Here is a 25556-nt window from a genome sequence, read left to right as displayed (position 1 = left end):
TCTGTAAAACACATCATGTGAGTGTTAGCCGTTGCTGGCCCCTGGGATGCGCAGGTCCCCTGCTGTGCTCGCTGTCTACCTTCTCATGTGCACAGGAAGGCATGATACTGCCTTGCTGCTCTCTGTTCAGTGGTAAATCTAGCCAGAGTATTACTTTAGTCTCTTCATTTCAGCTGTTCTGCTTTGCTCTTGGTGGCCCTGCTGTCATTTTACGCTTAATGCTGCTGTTTTACATGGTGCATCTTAAAGCCGTCACAGTTAATGGACCTGCCTGTATGGATGCTCCGAAATCCCCCTCTCCGTATACTAGACAGGAAGTCCCACACCCTGACGTGTGTTATCCCATGGGGAATGTTGGCGAGCCCCAGCCACCATGTTTTTATTGCAGAGATACGATGCGTGTCTCATTTCCCTTCAATCAGGTAGCCGACGTATGAAATATGACCGATATGTTATGAAAACATCAGTTCTGATCGACGGGGCCATGTTACAAAACCTGGGGGGAGCAACTGTCATATGGGCCTGCGTCCAACATCCCCCTGTCACATGGGGGCAGCCCTGAAGGTGCGTCGCTGACTGTGAAGCTCCCCAACCCCCCCTCCCCTACAAAACAAAAAAATTAGCTGCGGTTGAGGTCTTCATGTGTTGCCGAGGACAACCGGAGTGCGTCCCCCTGTTGTTCATGTGAGCCTGTAAGTGTGTGAGCTGCCTTTCTAATAAAGGAAACCGCCGCTCTGGGCCGGGCCGGGCCGCCTCGTCACTCACACGTGCGGGGGGTCCGGGGGGCTCGTGGCCGGCGCTGGATCTACAACGGGGCGTCGCCGCCACTGGTTCCGTCGCCAGAAGCCAGTTAGTGAACGCCGTGTGCTCTGCAGCGGGTGGAAATGCTGAGGAGGGCAGCCGGTTTATTTTTGGGTCAGTGACAGCGCGTCAATGGCTGCAGATGCACCGCAAAGGAAGGCTCTGAGATACCAACAGACCCTGGTCAGTCCCTGCGCTCCGGCGCCCTGCCGCCTTGCTGCTCGCCTGTGCTCCTGCTGCCCGCATGGTCCCTGGCGGCACCGCTGGCTTCCCCGCCCAAAGCGCCGGAGCCCTGGCTCGAGCTCCCCGCTCGCCCCGACCCTGCTCCTCACAGCTGCTCTGTCAGTCAGCCTCCCACTCGTGCCGTTTGCTACCTGTGCTCTGCATGGAGAATGGCTCCAGCTTCCCCCGACACTCGGATGCATAACACTGCTTTGGCTTGTCGTCCTGCCACTCATCCTGATGTCAGACCTGTCTTACGCACTTTATTTATGCTTAACAAAGTCTGATAAATCTTCTAGAAGCTATAAGCCTAATCTAATAATAAATGCAGTTTCAGCATATCCAGTGTGGATAAGTAGAATACACTACCAGTTTCACCAGTTGATAGTGTATATGTTTTCCCATTTCTACTAAATGTCAAAAGATATATAGCTCCTATTCTCTCTGAATTAGTTCTTCAGGCGATATGTAATGTGTGTTCTTGAAAAATCTTTAAATCCGAGCCGGTTTCGCGATGAGCAGGAACGTAAAAACAGACGTGTAAACGCAGCCCAGCAGAGATCCTGAAAGATGACACAGGAGTGACATTTGTGGTGCTGAGTGGTGTGGGAAGGGCACGATTAAAGAGGGGCAGCGATAAAGACCTCAGGCAGAGCACAGGGGCAGGCTCAGCCAGAATATCGCAGCGGCCAATCGATGTGGGGAATTCTGTGCGGGAACTCACGCGGGGAATCAGGGCTCTTGTCTTGCAGGCTGGATCGGGACAGATGGACACCAGAGAGAGTTCTGGTTACGGGGGCGGGGGGGGGGGGGTGAGAGAAGGACTCAGGTTATCAGAGTGAGCAAACCCCCGAGGTGCCGAGGAGACCCCAGATTTACGTGTCAATTTCTTTGCTGAGTCACAAACCCAGCAGAATGATTTTTTTTTAAAAGGTGATTTTCGGCACAGCATGTGACTGACACTGGTGTGGATGCTTACCGGCTATTTTTAATAACATTAATTAACTTTGCTCAGTGGGAGGGATCATAACATGGCTAACAGGTTGAGAGGGGAAACTTGGCTAGGAATTGACAAAATAATGATTGGCGCATTATCAATCTGATCAATTTTGGACCTCTCAGCCATGATTGATCCCCCTTAGCTGGACGCAGAGATGCGGACTCTTTGGGAGGTCGATTCACTGGGGAATGGAGTCAGAGTAACTGACTGTGAGCCTTGTGGTGTGTGTATTGCGAGGGGAACAAAGAGGAGGGGATTTTAAATGTCGAAATTAGCAGCGAGTAATCTGGCTGCGAGCGTGATGTGAAATAAGTCTCGGATTTAAGGCTGACATGCCAATATGTCCCGGAGCGCTGTTGGCGCCCTGTGGATTTTGGTTTCGCCGGAAGTCATCTGAGGAACAATTAAGCTTGTGCGCACGGCTTCCCACAGCTCAGAGTTGCTAAAGCAGAGGGGCATTAAGGGGGCAGATGTGGAGATAAAGCCTGACAGCGAGAGGTCGCTGGTGGCGGACTTGGCGAATTGTGTCAGGATGTGCTTTAATAGTCACTTAAACGCCAACGGCGACGATGCACAGCTTTGGTGGTGGCTATACTGCACCTTTTTAATCCACTTTTGGATGAGATGTGACTGGTTTTGTTTTTTTCCAGTGGGAAGGCGCCACAGAAGTGGGAATGGATGACGCCATGATTTTCAGGGTGCATAAAGATCGCAGGACAGACTTGGAGAAATAAGAAGGGATACAAAGATAAACAGAGAGAGAGAGAGAAGCGTGTGGAAAAGTGTGTCAGTGAACATTGGGTCACACTGAAGCTATATATAACGCAGCGTTGGGTTACAGCGAGTGGGTAGTGTTGGGGGTCGCAGGATGAGCTGGGCAGGGCTCCGCGGCAGTTGTAGGAGGTGTGGAAATGAAATATTGTAGCGAGACATGATAGGAATATAAGTGCAATATGAAAATAGAATTCAAATCAATTGAAAACTCACAGCTGCCATACGAAGGCATTGTGAACGTAACCCTCACTTAATTAGCCTGGCTAAAGGCCGCACTGCAGTGACACATGTTCATTTACACCAGGGTTTTACCTGCACAGCTATGCTGACGCACTGCACTGTGTAGTAAAGCAGCGCTGCAGTTGGATGAGGCTTTATAATCAAAATAAGCAAGGACTTAATGTGACAGGCCTTGGGATAAATTCTCTGAATTAAGAGCTGCTGACATGTAATTGTCAACCCAGACTGCCTGCATCAACACCCCCCGAACTCCACCGGGTCCCCCTGGGTTAGGGTTCCCTTGCTGCCTGTCCCGTCCTGTGTGGGTCACGATGATACTGTATCACCCCCCACCCCCACCCACACGAAAAAAGGCAGGTACAGTTTGGCTAATTAGAATTGACGGATAAAAAGGCAGAGATTTGGTGTGTTTAAGTCCCAGAGTAGGAGTGAGACGGGACGGGGGAAGAGGGGACGAAAGAATCCCGAGGTGGACCAATAGACACGGGAAGAAGATGAACGAACAAATCGATACAATTGAAAAGGTGATGAATTTAGACCAAGTTCCGGTAAGACTTAATATTTGCAGTCATCTCTGCGGAGATCTCCGTGCCAGCAGCATCACCTGAATGCTCTCGGCAGCTTGTGGGTGTCAGCTGTAGATGTGCTACATGGTTCCCAGTCGCTTTGCGCTGCACTCTGCCATTCATGTGCCTGTGTCTCTGCGTGTGGCACAGGATGAAGGGCTGCTTCTTCACGTTTAAGATCGGAGTTTGTGCGTACACTCGCTCGCACACATGCCCAAACTCCTGCCTGAGAACCTTCTCGCTGTCCTTCACTGCTTGGGTCAGATTTTATCATGATCCTCACTATATTGTGGGCAATGACAGACACGCGCGCTCACATGGGCAGCGCCCATTCACCAGCAGGGGGGACCTAAGAATTTGTCATTGTTATTTTTTTTAATTAACTCTCAAAGTCAGCGTGTCCTTCACCTGTCCGGCACTCTCAGTTTCCTTCTAACTTCCTTACTAATCCACTTTGCTCCTAACTCTGACTGTCAAGCAGCATCTCTTTCCCCATTTAGTGAAAGCTTTTTGCATGCATCGTCCAGCTACGTTGAGGGTACGTTTATTTCATACCCGGTTACCATGCTTCTCTGCCTTTGTCTGAACAGTAAGGGAAGCCAAAGTGCCCAGTGTAGCTACCTGGCGGTGGGAGGCGTTCTGAACGCTGACGCCGAATAGCAGGGAAACAGTAAATCAGTCTCCGAAAGAGAGCGAGTGTTTCACACGCTGTCTACCTGATTCATTAGCTTGCTGTAGTTAAGCATTGACGTGATTTGACAGCAGCTTACGCCAGCAGACCTTTTTATGGCTCTGCTTCTTTGTCCTGGCTTTTATAACAAGCATCCATAGGTATTCAAGCGTCCGTTTTTGATCGTAGATAAATTCCGGTATCATGAATTTTTATACCTGTCCCAGAATACAGAAGGATGGGTGGGTGGATGGATTGTATTGCAATAATTAATAGCTTTATGGTTTTAATCAGATCCTGTTTCATTCTTCACAATAAAACGCCACTGTGATCATAGCTGCGTATTTGAATATATCCCCTGATTCATTATTACAGGGATTCAGATGATATTATTACTCTGAAAATGTTACGCTAAATCCTTGGCTACATTGGATCTCCATTGGTCCAGACCATTATCTGGGCCCTTTGTGTTCCCAGACCCCCACTTACATCCGCTCCTAGGGTTCGACAGTGCCTCGACAGTCTTGTGATATGTTTTACAGGAAATCTTCTTAAGTATATCATCTGTCTTCGTATCACTTTCAGCTGCGTTTCTAAAAGTTCCCGACTTGCTCTGCCCACTGTATTTTTTCTCTGTCGTCAGCTTCTTCATTTTTATCAACTTTAACTGCTTAATAAATGACGCCTGTCCCTTCACTCTGGCTGTGATTGATACTTCCCCTACGGTTAATGTTTAATGCTGACCTTGTGTTAAAGTCAGAGTAACGGGGACTCAGCGGGAGTAACACTGGTGTACCCAAACACAGCATGCCCAAGGGGACTACAGCACGGGAGGTCGGTATGTCTACCTATCGCACGATGCCACCTAAGTGCCTTTGCATTATGCCTGACTTCGTTGACTTCGTCCCTTTACTGGATTACTTGTAATCCCAGCAGTTCCATGTAGCTGTTATGTCACTGGTTATTTTAACATCTGTATCGTTACGCTACTCGGTCGTCACGGTAGAAGTCCATGATGCTGACTCGCACCCATGTTTTTCTGGAGGGACTAATTGTTTGTTTTCGCCATTAAGGAAGCGCCATGTGTGGCTGATCAGTAAAAAATAATAGCGATGACGGTAACGAGCGAGAGTAATTGCGGCAGTAATTCACATTGAGTTTGAGAGCCAGTTGTTTTATCTTAGCAGTTTATTCATACTGTGCACTGCTGACTGGGGCTCGGCAGAGAACAAAACGGCAATTGTTTTTTATTCTGGTTCAAGGTTAGAGCTTTAGAGCTCACGTCTGAAGACTCAGCCAATGGCTGCAGGATCAGCCAGAGATCCGGCACAACGTGGTCGCCACCGGCAGGGCCGGGGCCGTGAAGGTCATCCGGCCGGTGCCTCCGATGCATCCGGGGGGTGGGGGATGCGTTCAGATGTTGGAGGCAGCACCGTTTCCTGGTAGCGAGATTCGAGGTGGCAGTCTGCGTAAAGACGGCCTTCGTGCAGGATGGTGTGTGAGAGTTCAGAGGCATGGACGGATCATATATATAGGTGTAAGCGTAAATATATCCATTAGCGGCATGTATTAATGTATTAGTGCTGTGCTGCTGAGAGCAGGGGGATGGAATGTGCCCCTGTGAGTGCTTCCCCAGCTGCCTGGCCCCGCGCCAGCCAGGACTCCTCCCCCCGAACCCGAGTTTCCGCTGCTGCTGTCCTGTTTCGCCTATTTCTGTCTGCCCATGTTCTTGCTCTGAGTCTCCGGGCACACCGACTCTCTAATGCAGGCAGCTCATCATGCCTGCATTCTCATGCTCCACCCCTCCCCATCTATGCCCCACCCCTCCTTACCATGTCTGGCCCCCTTACCACCCCTCCCAGCCCCGCCTCCCCCAGAGCATTGAATTGCAACTGGCAATGTTTGTGTTAAGATCAGCTGTTACAGCTTTACAGAACTCACTGAACTGACTAGGAGCATTATTGATGTGGAAATGATTATGAAGGCTAAGTTTAGGAATATGAATTGCAGGCATGTGCTTGGCCATATGGATTGTTTGTGATTTCTGAGTACTAGTCATAGTGATCGGCTGGTAACTAGCGTGCCCCCACCCCCCAGCTTTATGGTGAGTACAAGGAGCAGCTAGGCAGTGGGGCTCAGAGGGAAGCCACCACCCGACTGCTGACAGAGAAGCAATGGGGGGGGCATGTGGGGGACACGCCCATGGCACCGCTCACCCCCAGCCACCCCCAGCCTGTTGCCATGGAGACAGGAGCCCCATCTTCGGGACTCAGCAACACCCCCCCAGCGAAGAAGCCGCAGCCGTACTCCGTATGCCGAGGTGAGTCAGCAGTTACAGTCCCACACCCCCGCCTGCTGACCCCTGACCTTCAGGTACTGTAATCAGCAGAAAAGCCATTGTTACACACTGTACTGTGTAGCTTAATTTGTCTTCCATTAATCATGCTCTGGGCCTCAGTATTATTGCTCTTACTGAATCCCATGGAAAAACAAAATCAACAATAAAAAATGCCCCATAAATCATTGTGAACCATGATAAACTCACCTATTAAAATGTCCTTGATGAGACAAATTGAGGAATTGATGGTTAACCATTTGGCAGAGTGTGTGGCGCGGATACAGAAGTACCTCATCACCAAACTGGGAGAGGACTGGATCTTCCTGGTTTTGCTAGGCTTCACCATGGCTTTGGTCAGCTGGTCCATGGACTACGCCAGTGCCAGGAGTCTGCAAGGTACCATGGTATCTAATCCATGCCCAAGGCACGATGGGAGATTTGCCCCCATCTTTGGAAGATCTTGGCATGAGGATTTCACCACGTGGCATAGATGATCAAACACTTGCATGTTTAAGATATGGGGAAATGAACCTAAACAAAAATAAATACCATCTCCTTTAGGCTGGATAAGCTGGTCCCAGTTGCCCTAGTGCTAAATACTAGGGAATAATGAGAGATATCCCCTTCTTGTTTCATTGGTTACTGCCAGATGGCAGCTATGTAAGTAAAAACAAAAAACTGTGACTTGAAGGTCGCTCCACTCTTAAGTGGCAGGGTCAGGCTCTGATGTTGGACCTTTGAGCACCGGTATTTCCCCTGAATGCAACATGTAGCTGTTTAAAGGGTATAATGCGTGAGCTACTTGTATAAAAGCAATACATCCACCCTTTAAATGAAGAGAAAGACACTGAGGCAGTGGGCCTTGCCATGGGGGAGGGAGGGTGTGGGACGCTCGCTAACGCCCCCTCCTGTCCTCTTCGCAGTGTATAAGTGGATGTACCGGGAGCTGCGGGAGAACGTGCTGCTGCAGTTCCTGGCCTGGGTCACCTACCCCATGGTCCTCATCATCTTCTCCTCCCTCTTTTGCCATCTGGTCGCACCCCAGTCTGTCGGTGAGCTCTGACACCACCTCTATACGCCGTCCCATTATCTCACGCTCTTTGTTTCTGTCTCCTTGCCCTGTCCCCCGTCCTCTCTCTCTGTCAGTCTGAGCGCGCTCATTAGTTCCCAATGCCACAATGTAAAGACCACTTAGTCACACAGTGCCACTTTCGGATTAATCTTCTGCTATGTTGACCATTTAATACATTAATTTCCTTAAATTTCTTCAAGGTTACATTCTTTCTGCTCCCTCTGTCAGGGTCCGGAATCCCAGAGATAAAGACCATCCTCCGAGGGGTGATCCTGAAGGAGTACTTGACCCTCAAGGCCTTTGTGGCCAAAGTGATTGGCCTGACTGCCAGCCTAGGGAGCGGCATGCCCCTGGGCAAGGAGGTAGACTGCTGCTGCTGACATCATCATGCTCGCTCCCCACCTAACCTCTCCGCAGAAGCATGACAGAGAACCGCTCAGTTTTACTCTCATGTTTATATGGCATAATAGTTCATAGGAAAAACATCCTATAAGGAAATTCTGTGCAGTTTTGTAGATTTGAGCCACGTCTCTCCAGGTCTCTTACAAAAACCTGACATAATGGTTACATATTCCCAGTTTACATTCTCCCAGTTATCCCATAGGACTGGCTAGCTATCCATCTCTTGCTCTTATTCACCCGTTGCAATATCTGCATTATGTTTATTCTGCACTTAATATCTTATATTGCAGCTTTGTATTTGTATTTATTATTATAGTTATAATTGCATTTATTGTCTTACTTACTAAGCACCTCAATTTGTGTTTCGTTTTGTGTTTAATTTGTGTTTGCCGGCAGCTGGATGAACATGCAGAGTAAGATTTTCATTGCATAGTGTAACTGTTTTCTGTCTGTATGACAACAAACTCTTGAATCTTGAATCTTTTCCCCTGACACCCTCCTCCCTATCCATCTATTCATCCACCCATCCATCCATCCATGCAGGGTCCCTTTGTTCACATCGCCAGCATCTGCGCTGCCGTGCTCAGCCGGTTCATGTCACTCTTCTCGGGTGTGTATGAGGTAAGCACGGTCCAGCCAGTGCCCAGGACCCATCAATCCCAGTTGTGCTCAGCTCGGATGTGCCCTTTTCCAGAGTGCATCCACTGTTTGGCTTGACATGGTTACTCTGTGTGTTTGTTAACAAAGGCTGTTTTTTCCTAATGTGCAGTAACTCATCTAGCTCCGCCAACCCCTTCGAATTAATGGAGTATGATAATAATGCCTGGCATGTTTATTAACAATTTTCCAATGTCTGTTTCTGCACCTCTGTCCCCACCCCACCTCTCCTCGTTTGGACCCCCACACCAGAATATGGGCCACAAACAGGACCTGTTAGTTTGTGCGTGTGCTGTGGGAGTGGCCACCTGTTTCGCTGCCCCTATAGGAGGCAAGTCAGAACTGCATCTCCCAATATGAACCCTGTCCACATATGCTGTGTATGATAGGAGACTGAGTGTTTTGCTTTGTCTGTGTGGTTCCTGCTTGTCTGGCCACACTGCTCTTTGCCGTGATATTGAACTACAGGAAGTGACACGCTAATAGGAACACTATCAGAACAGGGAAGACCTCAGGCCACTGTGTGCAGCAGTCAAATGAGTCCAAGGGTCTCATTTATCATCCGTGCATACAAACATTTTTACGTATAGAATGGTATTTATCAACTTCTTCCTGTGCATAGAAATGTGCGTACATTTTCAAACACTCCTAATCATGTGTGGGCACAAACCTGTAACGGAACAGAAGCATAGCTGAAGCCAACCTATCTGCACATAAGATACTCACAGGCTCCCACTTAACTATCAACCTTGATGGATTGACAAATAGAATGATCTAGCTATGTTCACTGAAAATATGTACAGGCAGGTCATGCTAATGATGAATTCGTTCCAAAATGGCCAAAAAAATAAGTTATCACTGGCGCTAAATATACGCTTTACATGACAACGGACGTGTCTGGCACAATTAATTTTCTGCAAAATTCACTTGTTGGTCTGCCACGGCATACAACATACATTACTTGCTGCAGCCAGTTATATGCAACCACAATGTGTCTTACCTATTTCTGAAAGCCTGGGTGCTGGGTAATGGAGGTGCACAGTCAGTGTCATCATCTGGAATGACTCCTGTTAGGGATATTTTGTCTATGAGCTGTGTTACCATTCAGTGGTGACACTGATGTGGTGCTTGGGCCACCCCCTGTGGCATGGATGTGGGGTCTGTGGGCTGCGATCCTTTTTTCGTAGTCATTTATTGAACCACTTCTTCCTCACCACTGCCATATTCTAATTACAGGTGACAGCATTAATTACACGTATCACCTGTCCCTATGCTAGATCCTTGTCTTTCTTTGACAGGCTGCTGGTAAAGCTGCCATACAAAAAAGCCGTTTTTTTTTCTTTTCTTTTACATCCAGCAAAACTTTCACCTCATTCTTGGTGAAGTTCTGTTTTGCATCTCCCTTTGCATTTTTTATTTTTTTACTTTATTTCTTAATAGCAAAATACAGTTACAAAATAACAATACGAGCATATAGTGCACAATATATTACAAACAGGAATAAGAGGATATGGGTATGTGGGATATATTTCTTCACAGTTTCCATTTCTGAAATATGTTCCCCAATTGCGCGTTATATGCTCATATATGGTTCATTGAAGACATTTCTTTTTTAAATTAGTCTTTTTAAATTAGTCTTGTCATGCGCGTGCAATAACATTTAAACCACTGTTTGTGATAAACAGTGATAAATGCCAATTTGCCTGTGCATGCTGGCGATTCGTACACACACGTTTAGGAACTGTTCTACGTACACTTTGGTAAATGAGAGGGCAGGTCAACCTAGTTTGATGGCAGCTGGTATCAGAATGATGGATAGATCTCGCAACAGATCCACTCATATACACTGCCATTGAGATCAGGTGTGAAAGGGCAGAATCATATAGCTACCTCAGATAGTTTGTTTTTAAAGCTTTTATTGTCATTGTACAGGTAGCAAGCACAAATGTAATCTTTATAAATCCAATCTTGTTCTCCTATGAGACAACATACATACAGGAGTGAGTAAACCTTGGGGTCACTGCACAGGGTCAGCCAGTTTTCCAGCACCCCGAAGCAGTTTTAGGGATTAAGGACCCAGTAGTGATACGATTACACAGCCGCAGAGCTGTACTCCTCTCCGCCATCATCATCCTGGGAGAAGAGCCAGGCAAGAGATGCTGTTGGATGACAAAGTACACTTGTCCTGGCTGTACTCTGATTACAGGACATGCCAGGAAATTTTTAACTATTGCAGACATTGACATAAGTGTGCAGAATTCCTAGAGGTCTATTTATAAGTTTATAAGTTTGTTTGTTGACATGATAGAGAAGGAGGATTTGTCAGAGCATTTAACATCCCTTCGGTTCAATCAGAGCTGGTTCTGAATCCTCATGGCCCCCCTCAGTCAGCTACACACTTTGTGCCCAGCGGCCTTCCTGTTCTGCTTTGCACTCTGCTCTGCTGTCAGTGAATGCAGTTTATGAGAACAGGCTCCCGCTCACTGCTCTTCATTGACAATCTCTGCCACTGGGACGACGGCACCATCTGTAACCTTTATATATTGATGCTGGCTTTCTTTCTGACCAACACAAATGTGCTCTGTGTTCATTTCATCCTCTGCTTCTGTGCAGAGTCCTGTTTTACTTTGCTTGTTACTTATATTTTTCTCGTATGATGTCATATTTTTCTATTCTGCTCTTCTCTTTGCACCTTTCTTGTTCCCTCTCTTCTTCCCAATCACACGGCTCCCTCTGCTGTCACTCCCTCTCTGGCCTCGCCTCCTCACTTGTGGCCCTTCCCCCTCCCTTTGCATCAGTAGAATCCTTATGCCTACACAGACATCCTCACAGTGGGCTGCGCTGTGGGGGTGGGCTGCTGCTTTGGAACACCCCTTGGAGGTAACCCGCCCCCTTAACCACCTACACTCTCTTGGGCTGTAATTGAAGTGGTCTACTTGGCCACTCACTCACTGTTCCCTATATATGAATGTAGTTCCTATACAAGAAATTAGTGAAACAAGATGACGGTTTGGGACATAAGATGTTCTAAGGTGGTATCTAGCAACCTTTGCCAGCTGACATTTGTGAATAGTACAATACAACAATATGATAAACTGAATATGGAAGATGAAGTGTATATGAATGTGTAAGAATTTATTTTTTTAAATGAATATTTAATATGTATTTGTTTGTTATTGTTGTTGTAGTTGTTATTAATGTTGCTATTGTCGTTGTTAATATTAATAATAAATGGGTTTGCAGTGCACTATGGGTATTTTGTAATTTACTATTCTGCGATGGCAAACACCATATACAGTGCACTATATAGGTAATAGGAAATAATTGTGAATAGAGCCATAAAGCCCAAAAACCTTTTCAACAGTTACGCCCCTCGTTGATTCAGATGAAGGCTATCAAAGTAACCTCTTTGCTTTGTGAAATTCCTCCCATCATTTCTCTGCACATCTACTGCGCCTTTTTGCTCCTTCTGCAGTTTGATCCTCATTTTCACAGTCTCAGAATTAATTCCATCCCCCTGCACCCAGTCCTTGTCTCTCACTCATGTCTGTCTCTCCTTCAGGAGTGTTGTTCAGTATTGAGGTTACATCTACCTCTTTCGCTGTGAGGAATTACTGGAGGGGATATTTTGCTGCCACCTTCAGTGCCTTCATATTCCGAGTGCTGGCCGTGTGGAATAAAGATGCCGGTAAGATTAGGCAAACCTCGGACCTCTAGCGAGAAGCCTGCAGTTGCAGATTGTAAACTGTTGAGACCTGTTTATTCACAGTCAATAAATATGAGATTAGGGGGCGGGTTGTGGACTGTAACTTGTGCATGTCACATTCCGCAGTGAGATGATTAGAGCTATAGAAAGTTCTAGATATATTTGTGCAGTGTGCTGTAATAAAGTGTTGTCTCTCAGTTACCATCACCGCTCTCTTCCGCACCAATTTCCGGATGGAGTTTCCCTTCGACCTTCAGGAGCTGCCAGCGTTTGCCATTATTGGGTGAGAGAGATGGCGAGAAGGAGCGAAAACGTGAGAGCGCCATGGCCACCCTCTGTTTGTACCCCAACCCCGGCCATGCAGTACTAACAGCGCAGGGCACCTGGCCTACACCTCACCGCCCTTGTCAGTGTGGACGCGCCATGCTCTTCCGCCACGTGCTGACAGTCGTGCTTTGCTCTCCCCGCAGCATCTCTTGCGGATTTCTCGGTGCCTTTTTCGTTTTCCTGAATCGCCAAGTGGTGCTGGTGATGAGAAAACAGAATGCCCTGACCCGCTTCCTGACCAAACAGTGAGAAATGGGAGCACTCATGTGACGGCTGATTTTGGCCAACCATACTGTTTCCCTGTGAATAAATCATAGCTGTAACAAAAATCATAGCTACTGCTGTTTGTGTCCCTCCACGTTCCAGACTCCTGGCCTTAACTCCAATGTCTCTGCAATTTATTTTTCAGCCGACTGCTTTACCCTGCCGTGGTGACCTTAGTTATCGCATCGCTGACCTTTCCCCCTGGATTTGGACAGTTCATGGCCGGAGAGGTCAGAGGTCAAATTCCTCTTTTAGTGTTCAGTTTTATGGTCAAGGTTACATTGAGAAATCAGACTGAAGCTTTGCACACTGGATGTCACTTGCTGTTTATGCTGGTTTGTCTATAAAATCATAGGGTAACATGACATGTACTGTATGTATAGACTATAAATGTAATGATAACTCCTGCTGTTATAACCATATAACTTCTTGTATTAACATCCTTTATCCCACAGTTAATGCCGAGAGAAGCAATTAACTCCCTGTTTGATAATTACACCTGGACCAAAATCTGGGGCTCCCCTCTCCCGCCCGGCCTTGGCCGCTCGACGGCATGGCTGCACCCCCAAGTCAATGTCTTTTTCATCATCATTCTCTTCATTGTCATGAAGGTGCTCATCAAGTCTCTTTTTCTGTAAGCGTATTTATTAGCAAAATAGATTAGCATTGTGATCAATTTAAAGATTGGAATAATAAATTATTAGAGGTTACACAAATGAAAGGGAACAGTTATCTAGGCTGTGTAAGCAGGTGTTCCCATATGGGTACCTGATAGGGGTCAATAGCCTCAACAATAAACCACAAAGGATAGCCCGATGACCCGAAGGACAATACCCATCACCCAAAACTGCGGATGAATGGAAACAACCTCCATCTAGCAATCTGGGGAAAAGTAACAGTCATAGTGTGAATTTATAGATGTCTGACTGTATAACATGGAAGAGAACGAGCAGGATGATATGTGATGGAGGTGGACAAGTGATTTGGGCTCTCCTGGACTCCAGCACTTAGGGAACATACGCAAGTAGAATAGAAATAAATGGGTAGGGCTCTCCGGTAGTGGTCAGTTTTCCCATGAGGCTGAGACCAGTAGCCTGGCTGCTCTACCAGCATACTGTATACTGACACATTTCAGCAGGTCCAGTCTAATATAGAGCAGGCTAGATTTCCTCCCCATAGGGTTCTGTGAGTGATGAAATGTAAAGTAGGGGTAGCTTATCTCTCTATTCGAGATGTATATATAAAAACATCATATAAATAACTGCTTTATCTAAGAATGCCAGAAGAATATTTATTTTAAAAACAATGAGAAAATGAGTCAACTTTACTCTGTTTGCCAATGTCAGCTGTGAATCTCCAATGTTTTTATCCTGCTTAATCGCTCAGTTCTGGATGTCTGCTGTTGCCACGACGATGCCCATCCCATCAGGTTCCTTCATGCCGGTCTTCGTCTTGGGTAAATACTGAAAATGAATAATTTTTCTTTATCATTGAAATGAAGCTTAGTAACAATGTGGATGTTTAGGGTGAACATGTACGTTTGATGTGCTTGGAAAGTGCAGTGCTTTGCCATCTGTTTGCCTGCCTACCGTTTGATCCAGGAGCAGCATTTGGTAGATTAGTGGGTGAGATCATGGCTACCCTCTTCCCCAACGGCATCCTCTTTGATGGCATGGTGTACCGTATCCTGCCAGGAGGATACGCAGTCATCGGTCAGTGTCTGAGCCATCCTGAGTGCTGCTCCTATCCCTACTCTCCTCCTCATTGATGGTCCTCCATTCCATTTCTCCAATCGTTCTTTTTTCCTCTTCCACCTCGTCCTCCCCTCCAGGGGCCGCTGCCATGTCAGGGGCTGTCACCCACACGGTGTCCACAGCAGTGATCTGCTTCGAGCTGACAGGTCAGATCTCTCACATCCTGCCCATGATGGTGGCTGTCATTTTGGCCAACATGGTGGCCCAAGGGTTGCAGCCCTCGCTGTACGACTCCATCATTCAGATCAAGAAGCTGCCTTACCTCCCAGAGCTGGGATTAGGGCACATCAGGTAGGGCAGCACAGCCCCTGGGCTGGGCGTTGAGGTACACAGCCTTTTACATTCATGTGTCCTTCTATTGTAACTATGGTCCAACTTTTCTCACAGCAAGTACAACATCTTTGTGGAGGATATTATGGTGAAGAAAGTGAAGTTCGTTTCCTCAAGGTCCACATACAGAGAGCTTAAAAGCCTGCTGCAGTCCACATCACTGAAAACTCTCCCGCTGGTCGAATCAGAGGGTAAGAGAAATGCACTTGTTATTCTCTGCTGAGGGAATTTTTGCCCTTTTTCCTTGAAAATAAAGGTGAGTGCTCCCGTGGCGTGACATACTCATAGCGAAAAGTCAAAGGGAAGAAAACAGATATGTTACAGGACGAACCGCTGAGCAATAGCATTTAAACTGCTGCTGTTGACTATAAGAGGTTGTTTCTAGAGGAACTGAAAGTCTGTCAACAAGAATATTTTTCATGCAAGTTCTTAGGCTGTGATATGGTAAGGAACATAAATACATTTATATGAATTTAGTAGCTTGGGCCAAAAAAACATTAGCTATTCTATACAAATTTTGCTGCTTTCATAGGTCGTCTGTTTTATCATGCTCGTTTTCTTTTTCTAGATTCAATGATCCTTCTGGGCTCGGTTGAGACGGCAGACCTTCAGGTGATCTCTGATTGGTGGCTCTCAAATGAGCGCAGGCTCCTCTGCCAGGGCCGAGGACTGGCATCCAGGGTCAGCTGGGAATCATTCGCCTTCGTGGACGAGGAGGCAGGGGAAGAGACGAGAGACAGGGTTTGTGACACATTCAGGAAGAAGTTGTGTTTATCCTAAATAGCCAGCATTCTTCAGAGAATTCTACAATTTTCAATAAATGAGGCCTAGAATTCTAGAAACAGATACAATAGGTCTGCCAAGTTAGTCTACAGTAATCAACCTACTGAGTCATACTTTTACTTTCCAGAGCACCTCTGTGCAGGAGGAGCAAAACGGGCCCCTCCCACCTCCTAAACCCCAGGAGCCGCTAGCTAGCCACCCAGTTCCCAGTAAGTTCCTTTATGATCTCATTAACATCCTCTTCCAAAAGAATGAATGATCTAATGTTAATATTCAATATTTGCAATGAGGCTGTGACCTGCAAGCATAAGCAGAGTTTGACATGTGCTCTTGGGGGGGGGGGGGGCAAAAAAACTGCATCCCGCATACCTTACATGTTAACACACATATCTGATGCAAACATAAGCTATTATTTTGTCTACCTATAGGGTACCAACAACCTGCTTATGTAAATGTGCAACATAGTGCAATGCTGCTATTGCCAATTAATTGCAATTTTAAATTTCAGGCATCTTGTGCCCCCCCTCCCCCCCAAAAAAAAAAAATCCACCCATGCATGTAAGCAGCATATATCCAGAAATGTGGAGCTCTTGCATTTGATCTTATATAAGAAATGAACTTCTTCTGGAGTCTGAGACTCGAAGCATGTGCATCATGCTCAAAGGTGGCCCAAGATATGAGTGAACTAAATGGCTGCTTAGGGTCCAGCAGCCACCGGGGGCCCCCATCTGACCAGCCTGTGAGAATAGGAAGGAATACAACCAATAATAGCTAGGTTAATCAAATTTATGGCTCTGAATAGGGTTGGGTTGGCCCTGGTCATGGTCTTTACAGGCATCTCTGCGATATGCATAACTTCCTGCCTCAGAAAAGGTGTAGATAGTGTACTCGTGTCATTTGCCTGGCGCGGGCTGACCTCTGCTGAACTCTGCTGACCTCTGACCTTTCCCTTGAGACCAAGGCCCCCCGCGGGCTCTGAGGAACACCTTCCTGCATTTCTTCTTCCCGTGTGCAGACAGACACAGCGATGCGCAGGTACTCCTTCCAGATGCTGGCCGCCCTTTACGGACCATTCTGCTTGTGTTGAGCCTTTGCTGAGATACTCGGATGGAGGCAGACATCCCAGTGTAGCGCGATCATACAATGAAAACTGCCTTTGGGATATTTAAACCTTACACTGTTTAAGATAAGTATGCATTACGGACTGAATAACATATATAATAAGCTTGTAATATGTACCTGTACATACATAATTATCCATCTTCCAACTGCTTATCTAGGACAGGATCACAGGGGCCCTGAGCTTATCTCAGGCAGCTCAGGTCATAAGGCTGGGGTACACCCAGGACAATACACCAATCCATCACAGGATGCGAATATACACTTTGAGAAATCATGAAGTGCTAATTCACCAAACTGCATGTCTTTGGACTGTAAGAGGAAACATACATGACTCGAGGGGAACATGCAAACTTTGCACACACAGACTGGGTGTGATGCAACACTGTCTTTGCACCACCGTGTCGCCCATATATAGACATGTATATATTTATCTGTACTTATGCTTGCGTTTTATGTATATTCTAGTGCAGCTGTTGCAATTTCAGGTTTAAATTTCATTCCTGTAATAGCAGGCAGACTGCAATATCCCCTTACTGCCACCAGATGGCACCAGAACTTTTGCATGCCATTTCAGATTAAATATCTGGCGTCGCAAAACAGCATCAGCTAGTGAGTTGTCTACAAATGTATGTGATGAAATAGGGTTCATTGCTGCCAACACTAGTCATTGATACCCCTTTCACATTCTCAGTCTTTGTTTCTCTCTCTCTCTCTCTCTCTCTTGCTCTGTGTGTGTGTAGGCATACAGAACACCTTCTCTTGTGGATACAATGACGCCAGAAGAGGTATAAAAAAAACCTTGAGTGGAAAATGGCCCAGTTAAACCTAAATTATTCATTGTGGGTGACATCACGGTGCCTGTATAGACCCGCTGGTTTCCATGTTCAGATCAAAGCCTGGGAGGAAGCGGAGCTGGACAAGCAAATAGACATCGAGCAGCTCCGTGTGGACCCCTCCCCTTTCCAGCTGGTGGAGAAGACCTCCCTGCACAAGGTCAGTTGTGGCCAGATGAGCGGCATGTTTAATGTGCTCCACACGCCTTCGGCATCCAGCTTTGGTCCCATCCCTCAGCCCTGGTATATTAGAGATGGGCTGATTTGGACTGGAGCTGGTCTATATTAACGTGACATAGGGCACATGTGTGACAGAAAGACCAGAGGTGAAGCTGTAGTGTAGCCTAAGCCTGCACTTGGGCGCCCCCTAGACCTTGCCTGGCCTCATGACACTCTGTCCTTTTTACTCTCAGACTCACGCCCTGTTCTCCCTGCTGGGCATCAGTCACGCTTACATTACCAGCATTGGGAAGCTAGTTGGAGTCGTTGCCCTGAAGGAGGTATGAATCGCTCCTCCCCCCCTTCCTCTGTAATTGGTAAGACTTATTATTTAATACGTCCCAGTCCTCCAAACCCGACATCCCCCTGGTCATACGATTACTCCACTGTAATCTTATATATATTTGACTCTCACTCTCTTTCTTCCTTAATTTCTTTTCATTCCACCTTGTGTTTCTCTGTCAGTGTTAATTGCGTTTTTGCCCCCCCACACAGCTCCAGAAGGCCATCGAGGGCTCCACCCGCAGTGGGGTGCGCCTACGCCCCCCGCTGGCCAGTTTCCGTGAAGCCAGTCGAAAGGCTAAGAAGCCAGCCCAGGCTCCCTCTGCCCCTTCCTCCCCGAAGGACGGCTGGAAAGAGGGTTCCAGGAGAGACCCCAATGATGGTACAGGTGCAGGAGGTGCGGGGGCGGGAGGGGGTACTTCTGGTGATGGGACACCGGTCGCTGAGAGGGGACCGGTAAGTCCCCAGACATCCCCCACATCCTCCTTGTCCATCGCTCTATCAGCTCTCCGACCTACCCTGAAGCGGAAGAGGGATGTGGAGAAACAAAGTGAGGAAGAGCAAATCTAGACAAAGCAGGCATAAGGTGGTCACGTGACCATGCCGTATCAAAAAGACTCATTTTCTCGTCTTCTTATTATTTGGTGGCTGTGTACTCATCTGGAGGTGCTTTCAAGGTTGGCGAAAACGTATGAGAATGCACTTGGTGCAACTAAAGTACATAAAGAATGATACAGGGCCACCGGGAGCTTATGGGAAATGTAGTTCTATTGTGTAGTTTCCATACTGACACTTTTATCTTATCTATAAGGTGTCTTTTCTCATTTTCCGTTTCTCAGGATTTATTTCTTAAGTCTATAATTTGCAAAAGAATGAATGGTCGATTTTCTCTCTCTATTTTGATGTATGCTTTTTAAGTGCCTGTCCGTGCTTTTTGATTTACTCTTGGATGTTTTCGTTGATCAGCTCTGGTAATCAGCGTGCTTGTGAAAAGCACACGTCCACCCCATGTATGTTTGTCTGTCTACGGCAGTAACTGTCAGGAATGTATGAAAAGGGAATCAGCTCTTTTGTTGTGATTTAGTTTTTTTTGTGATTAAACCTTCATTTTTAGACAATTTGTGTAAGTTAACTAATGAATGTATTTACTTAATTCAGTCAACAGATTACAACAGTTATTCATACTGATTATTATTACTATGTATAATAAATACTGAATTTATCTAGAGATTAATTCTCATTATTTTTTATCACAGAAATTGAACCCTCCTAGATGTACAGTAGCAAACAGGTTTTACACCGAAGCACGTTTTGCCCATCCTTCTGACAGTAAGGAATAGCTAGTGTCGCAGTATTTTCCAGAAAAAAAGCACGTCTTTCTGCACGTTTCTTTATTCGCTTGTTTTTCCTTTGTTGTCCCGCTGGAGGTGAGACCCCCTAAGGATGGTTGGGGTGGAGGGGTCCGAGTGGCAGTTTGGGGGCCGGGCTGTTTATTTCGTGCGGGGGGGGCACAGGAACAGAGGAGAAGGGAGTTCAGGTGGAAGAGCCGCGTTGTATACAGAGTAGACATGTACATGTAATTTTAAAGTGTTTTCCAAAAAATAACTTTTCAGTTCGGGTTAATATTTAGCACTTATCCACGAGCCAGATCTAAAAGATACTGTATAACTTGTAAAATATGAGGAGAATATGGAGAATATGATTCTTCCGAATGGAGTGAGGATAGAGACGGGCATAGGGACGTATAGAGAGGCAAGCAGGAAGCCTGTAATACTCATGCTTGCATGACAGTTCGTATTTAAAGATGGCAGTAGTATCATACAAAAAATCAGAAATCAATTAACAGATAACTGAAGACGTCGTTAAACCTCAAAATATCCCCAAGAAAAGAGATTTCGCTTCTGAGTATTTCTTAATTCTTCATACCGTCCTGTTGCAGACAAAAATACTAGCGTAGTTTTTAGGAAGCAATATTCTTTAGTAATTCGTTTCATTTGTGTTTAAAAAAGAATTATTATTAATTCATTTCATAGCTGTTTTAATATCTAAAAAGTAGTTACTAGGAATTGGTGTTGACAGGAAGGATTTTTTCTCCAGAGAAAGGTAGGCTACTTGAACTGAATTGCTCAAATTGCTTCAAACATTTTGGACACATGCGTTTGCTAAGTAAATACTAACATTTCTGAAAATAATCCTGAAATATGAGAGATTTTCGGTGTCTTATGTGTGTTGCATTATGTGGAAGAGGCTGCGCCAACAGTTTCCTTTCTCACTTAATCTACATGGAAGTAGGCCCATTTTAAGAGTTTTAAATATGTTTTAAACACAAATACACAGCTTCGAAAAAAGCTAAGTATATTTTTGTCTGTTTCTATTGAGAGGCAAAATCTCTTGTAGGACAAATGAAGATGTTCTATACAAAATAAAGTTGGTTCACCCCAAATCACCCAGAAATAAATAAAGGAATATCTATCATTTTTTGCAGTTTTCCTGTTTGAATGTATATCAAACTTGGTCCCAGTTTGATGCAGTGGAGTACAAATGTTCAACAGAAGAGTATCAAAGACAGAGATTGCAGCTGTCTTGTATTCTACAATGTTTTTTTTGTGCTCTACAACAAACAGGGAAACTAAAATGATATATATTCTGCCAAATCTGGGTCGGAGTATTGAAATTTCTGTTATAATAAAAAGTCGCAACATTGCATAAATAGTCAATCAATAAATTATTCAGTTCAAGTAAGAGTGACTTTGCGTTTCCCAGACAATCATCCAGAGCGATAAAGGTGGTTTTCCATTAAAATGATTATATTCATCATCATTCTTGTTAATGGTTCATGCACATGTCCTCAGGAAACATGTGTAAGAAATCAGCCATTCTGCTTCTGAGGTACACATACTCATACATACTCATACATACTCAGTGGACAAGACAAGCACTGTCCCATCGCAGAAAATCCACGAATGAAGCAAGGACAATTTGGAGCTGCTTCTGGATTTAACTGTGGTGCATATCATAATAATTATTATTATTAATAATATTCCCATTCATATGATCAGGCAAGCTGCTATTAAAATCCTTACCCATTTTCTCCTCCACTGGCAGCACAATTAAGAGACGGGATTCTCCCGAACAAGAGTTCAGACCGTGAGATAGTACAAAAATAAATAAATCATTGTAAAAGCTCAGGAACATAATTCAAAGTGACAGAAGCTGTGATTTTTCGTGTGTGCAATATTTACATCTATATGACAGAGTGGCCACGAGCCCTTTAAAACATTTTCCTGCAAATCTGTTACAATTTTGATTTATTTTCCCTAAAATCAATACTGCCCTCACAGTTTCTCTCACGCTGAATAATAGTTTCATTTTAAAGGTAAATGTCCTTAAGCCCAATGCCTCTTTGAAGTAGGGAGATCCTGACTTGTTCCATCTCAGTCCACATCCATGATCCGACACTGAAATCCCAAATGTGATGTCCGTGTTTAGAGCAGCTTTGCGGCCAAGGGTTCCCAGGGTTTGTGTCTGACTGTCAAAAAGCTTCTGGTTTTTGGTGCTCCCAGAGTTTTGCAGGAGACAAAACAAAGACCATCAGAGTCTTGTTCCACATGTATCCTTGCCTGCTTTGTCCAGCATAAGTGCAAAGTTTCTTCCTTATTCTCTCTCTGACTCTCCAGCAAAGTACGGTATGAAGGAAATGATGTTCAGAGCATTTCATATTCATTACACTAAGGTTCAGTGCAGTTTTATACTGTGTTGCACAGTACTGTTACGCACTGTCCAGCAAAGCATGCATACAATAGAAACACATTCAATATCAGACAATGTGCAAATTACACATTGTGCAGTAAAGTACAGTCCAGTCCAGTATAGTGCCAACAAGATAACAAGATATTAAGAAATAGTACATATTTTATTGGACTCTTTTGGAATGGGCTGCACTATACCGACCAGGTCTAAAGAAAAACTTGCCCTGATTCATTTCATCAATGATGTTTTTAACCACAATGTGCTAATTTGATTAAAACTGTTTCACCCGTGTTACTGAGTGCTTCTTTGCGTGTGTGTGTGTGTGTGTCTGTGTGTCTGTATTTTTGTGACTGAGAGTTACATGTATGGGAACCGCTTTGCAGAGAAGTGGGCAGTAACACAAATTATGTGGGGAGCTAAGTGCTGTGTACATGTTCTTGAAGATGATCTACAAACATTTATCATATCTTATCTCAAATTGGATATTCGAGATTTGGAATTATTCAAAAATTGTGTTAGTGTTCTAAAGTATATATTTTTATACACATATACATGACTCATTATATGGTATTTTTGTTTTATTTTAAAAAAGTATTATAATAATTATTAATTATGACTGTTATATTTATATGTATATTATGCGCTGATGATGGAGTTCAGTCAATTGCATCATTGTAAAAAGCATGCACGTATCTATCTTTTGGTTTCTTGTGTCGTTTTCTATTGCTCTCTCTTCCCTGATTCAGGTACAGTCCCTCTGTCACTCTCTCTCCATCTCCTCCACTCTTCACTCTCTTGGGGAACGCTTACTGTTCAGTGACATCAGGCTTCCATTAAATGTTTGTCCTTCATTCAGTATTTTTTCTCTGCTCTTTCTTCTTCCTTGCATGAAAAATGTCTTTAAAACAATCACCAACATCACAGGGAATCATCATAGAGATAGATGTCTCACACCTGGAGAGAAAGAGATAGATAATATTTATATTTAAAATGAATTGATATTAAAAATTGACATTTGTGTTACTTGTATAATTTCACCAACGATGGAAGTATGTCTGTCCATAACACCTACCACTCAGTTAGTTTGCCGCAATTGCTACTGATGCTTCCTCCAACTCTTCATCCTTTTCCTCCAAGGGCTGACTGACACAGGAAGTGACATCAGAGGCTTTCCGCTCTGTAATTGGCTCACCAGGTGCCTGCCCTGGGCTGCTTCCTCCAGCACTGGAAGGCTCGTCTCTTGGCACAAGTGGGGTCAAGATTACAGCTTCAGGCTCCATACATAATGTAATTTCTTCCTCCTGTCGATATATAAACCTGGATTTAACTAAATGAAATCCAACCATTCACTATATGGTATGGTATGTGGACACCCCTATTAATTAGAGGAATATTCAAATTAAGCCACATCCATTGTTGAAACAAGGGTATAATTAAGCAGACAATCGCAAAATCTCCGGCAACATACATTAGCAGCAGAATGGATGGTTGTACAAAACAAGTTAGGGACTTTCCACTTGGCCCCATCATAGGACACCATCTTTGCAACAAGTCAGTTCACCAGATTTGTCCAGCTAGAGCTGCCCTGGTCAGCTGTAAGTGAGGTGATTGTGAAGTGGACACATCTGAGAGTGAGTTCAGCTGTGAAGTGGTCAGTCACACAAACTCACAGAAAGTGACCTGATCACTCAGCATCATTACCCACCTTGAATGGCAGGAAATCCCACCAGCAATGTTACAAACTCCTAAGAGGAGCACAGGATATTAAGCAACAAAGTGTGACCAACTTCATATTAATACCTGAGGTTTTGGAATGAAATGCTGGACAAACTGGTGTCCATATACATATACGGGAGAACATTTTAAAACAAATTTGAGGAAGCACTTCTTTACACAGCGTGTAGTTAGAGTATGGAATAGTCTTCCTGCTAGTGTAGTGGAAGCTAAAACCATGGGTTCCTTTAAATGAGAGCTAGATAAGATTTTAACAACTCTGAGCTATTAGTTAAGTTCTCCCCAAACGAGCTTGATGGGCCGAATGGCCTCCTCTCGTTTGTAAATTTCTTATGTTCTTATAAGTTTCTCCTCCAAGATGGATTTGAGCGTGATGATAGAGAACATCAAAGTCAATAATTTATGACTTCAACAGAACATATAATCGTAATTTTCCAGTTGCCATTTAGTTACAAGGAAATATATAGATAAGTAAGTGGGGTTAACTAATAAAAAGTTATTTATGGGGGGGGGGGGGTGGTTGGGTTGGGTGTGCTGGAAATCACTTTTACAAGCACTGCAGCTCGACACTTTCATACACATCCATTGCTGGTCATCACTGCATAGGGAGCTTGATGGTGGTCGAGGCAAAGCTGTGTTTCTTCACAGGAAAGCTGAGCTCCACACCGGCAATAATGCACTGTATCGGTTACTAAGATGATATGACAGGTCAGGCACTACCTGCCCCTCCCTGCTCCTCACTTCTTTCACAGATGTCCCTGAGGACACCAGGAGGTGTTGGATAATTAAGAGAGTCTCTTACATCTTAGAAATCTCCACATAATGATAATAAAATTGTAATTGGATACAGTATTATGATTGTTAACGTGCATACAGTGTAATATACAATATATATTTCATTATATACTAACTACATTATATTCTCCATGATCATTGGAAAGACTAGTTAGCATTGATTTTATTAATATGTTAATTTTACTTAATTAGTTAAATATGTTAATTTAAATGTGCAGTTTATAGAATTTTACAGAATCCAATTGCAAAATAAACATGGGTATTTATGAGTATGACTTTTTTCATCCAGCTCTATAAATTGCAGAAAACACATAATATAAACAAAAATATAGATAATCACTCCAAAGCATGATATACAAATGTTGTGTACTATATTGTACCATATTGCATGTTTTAATAATTCATTTTATGAAACTATATATCTAATTATAGGGCGGTGCGGTGGCGCAGTGTTTAGAACTGCTCCTCACAGCAAGAAGGTCCTGGGTTTGGTCTCGGGTCTTTTCTGTGTGGAGTTCACACACTCTCCCGTGGGGGGCTCTGGTTTCCTCCCATAGTCCAAAAGTGTGCAGGATAGGTTGATTGGCGAGTCTAAATTGGCCCTGTAGTTGTGTGCTGGTGACTGCCTGTGCCCATTGTTCCTGGGATAGGCTCGAGTGACCCCAGTTGGGATTAAGTGGTTTCAGAAGATGAATGGATAACTAATTATATGTTTGCATATATCTATGCAGTGACAATATAAAATACATCCATCTATTTTCTATACCTGCTTGTCCTATGCAGGGTTGCAGAGCCTATCCTGGAAACTATCGGCAGAAGGCAGGGAATTACCCACCACTGGGCCCCAACCCATCACAGGGCACACACACATACATACAGTGGAATCTCCACTTAGTTCAACATGCTTTTGGACTT

General features: G+C 44.7%; 2 protein-coding genes across 21 annotated transcripts in view; one reads left to right on the top strand and one right to left on the bottom strand.

The window, feature by feature from the left end:
• Positions 1-619: 619 nt before the first annotated feature.
• Positions 620-19590, top strand: clcn1b (chloride channel, voltage-sensitive 1b). Of its 12 annotated transcripts, none has more exons than XM_023792715.2 (24): positions 620-984; positions 5536-5810; positions 6371-6593; positions 6876-7007; positions 7535-7663; positions 7912-8045; positions 8629-8706; positions 11544-11622; positions 12305-12430; positions 12647-12731; positions 12919-13020; positions 13185-13269; positions 13495-13650; positions 14426-14495; positions 14641-14751; positions 14871-15084; positions 15181-15314; positions 15692-15864; positions 16034-16115; positions 16862-16941; positions 17769-17813; positions 17917-18021; positions 18275-18361; positions 18576-19590. In XM_023792715.2, exons 2-24 carry the CDS (start codon positions 5661-5663, stop codon positions 18930-18932), a joined length of 2937 nt encoding a protein of 978 aa, XP_023648483.1. In that variant the 5' UTR covers positions 620-984; positions 5536-5660; the 3' UTR covers positions 18933-19590. The 12 variants fall into 12 exon arrangements, with proteins under 12 accessions (XP_023648483.1, XP_023648492.1, XP_023648488.1 ...); XM_023792724.2 differs by lacking the exon at positions 5536-5810 and adding an exon at positions 5030-5107; XM_023792723.2 differs by lacking the exons at positions 620-984; positions 5536-5810 and adding exons at positions 3465-3585; positions 5030-5107.
• Positions 19591-19738: 148 nt separating this feature from the next.
• fam131bb (family with sequence similarity 131 member Bb) overlaps positions 19739-25556 on the bottom strand; it is a 33585-nt gene continuing 27767 nt past the window's right edge. For all 9 annotated transcript variants that reach the window (XM_023792750.2, XM_023792748.2, XM_072716416.1 and 6 more), the window contains 2 exons: positions 23185-23413; positions 19739-23066 (listed from right to left, as the gene is read on the bottom strand). In XM_023792750.2, the coding sequence (XP_023648518.1) occupies positions 23192-23413 (222 nt within the window). In that variant the 3' untranslated portion in view covers positions 19739-23066; positions 23185-23191. The remainder of the gene's footprint in view (positions 23067-23184; positions 23414-25556) is intronic.

This window comes from Paramormyrops kingsleyae, chromosome 9 (genome assembly GCF_048594095.1).
Source record: "Paramormyrops kingsleyae isolate MSU_618 chromosome 9, PKINGS_0.4, whole genome shotgun sequence".
NCBI lineage: Eukaryota > Metazoa > Chordata > Actinopteri > Osteoglossiformes > Mormyridae > Paramormyrops > Paramormyrops kingsleyae.
The sequence above is the reverse complement of the archived record's forward strand: the minus strand, read 5'-3'. Positions and strand labels throughout refer to the sequence as shown.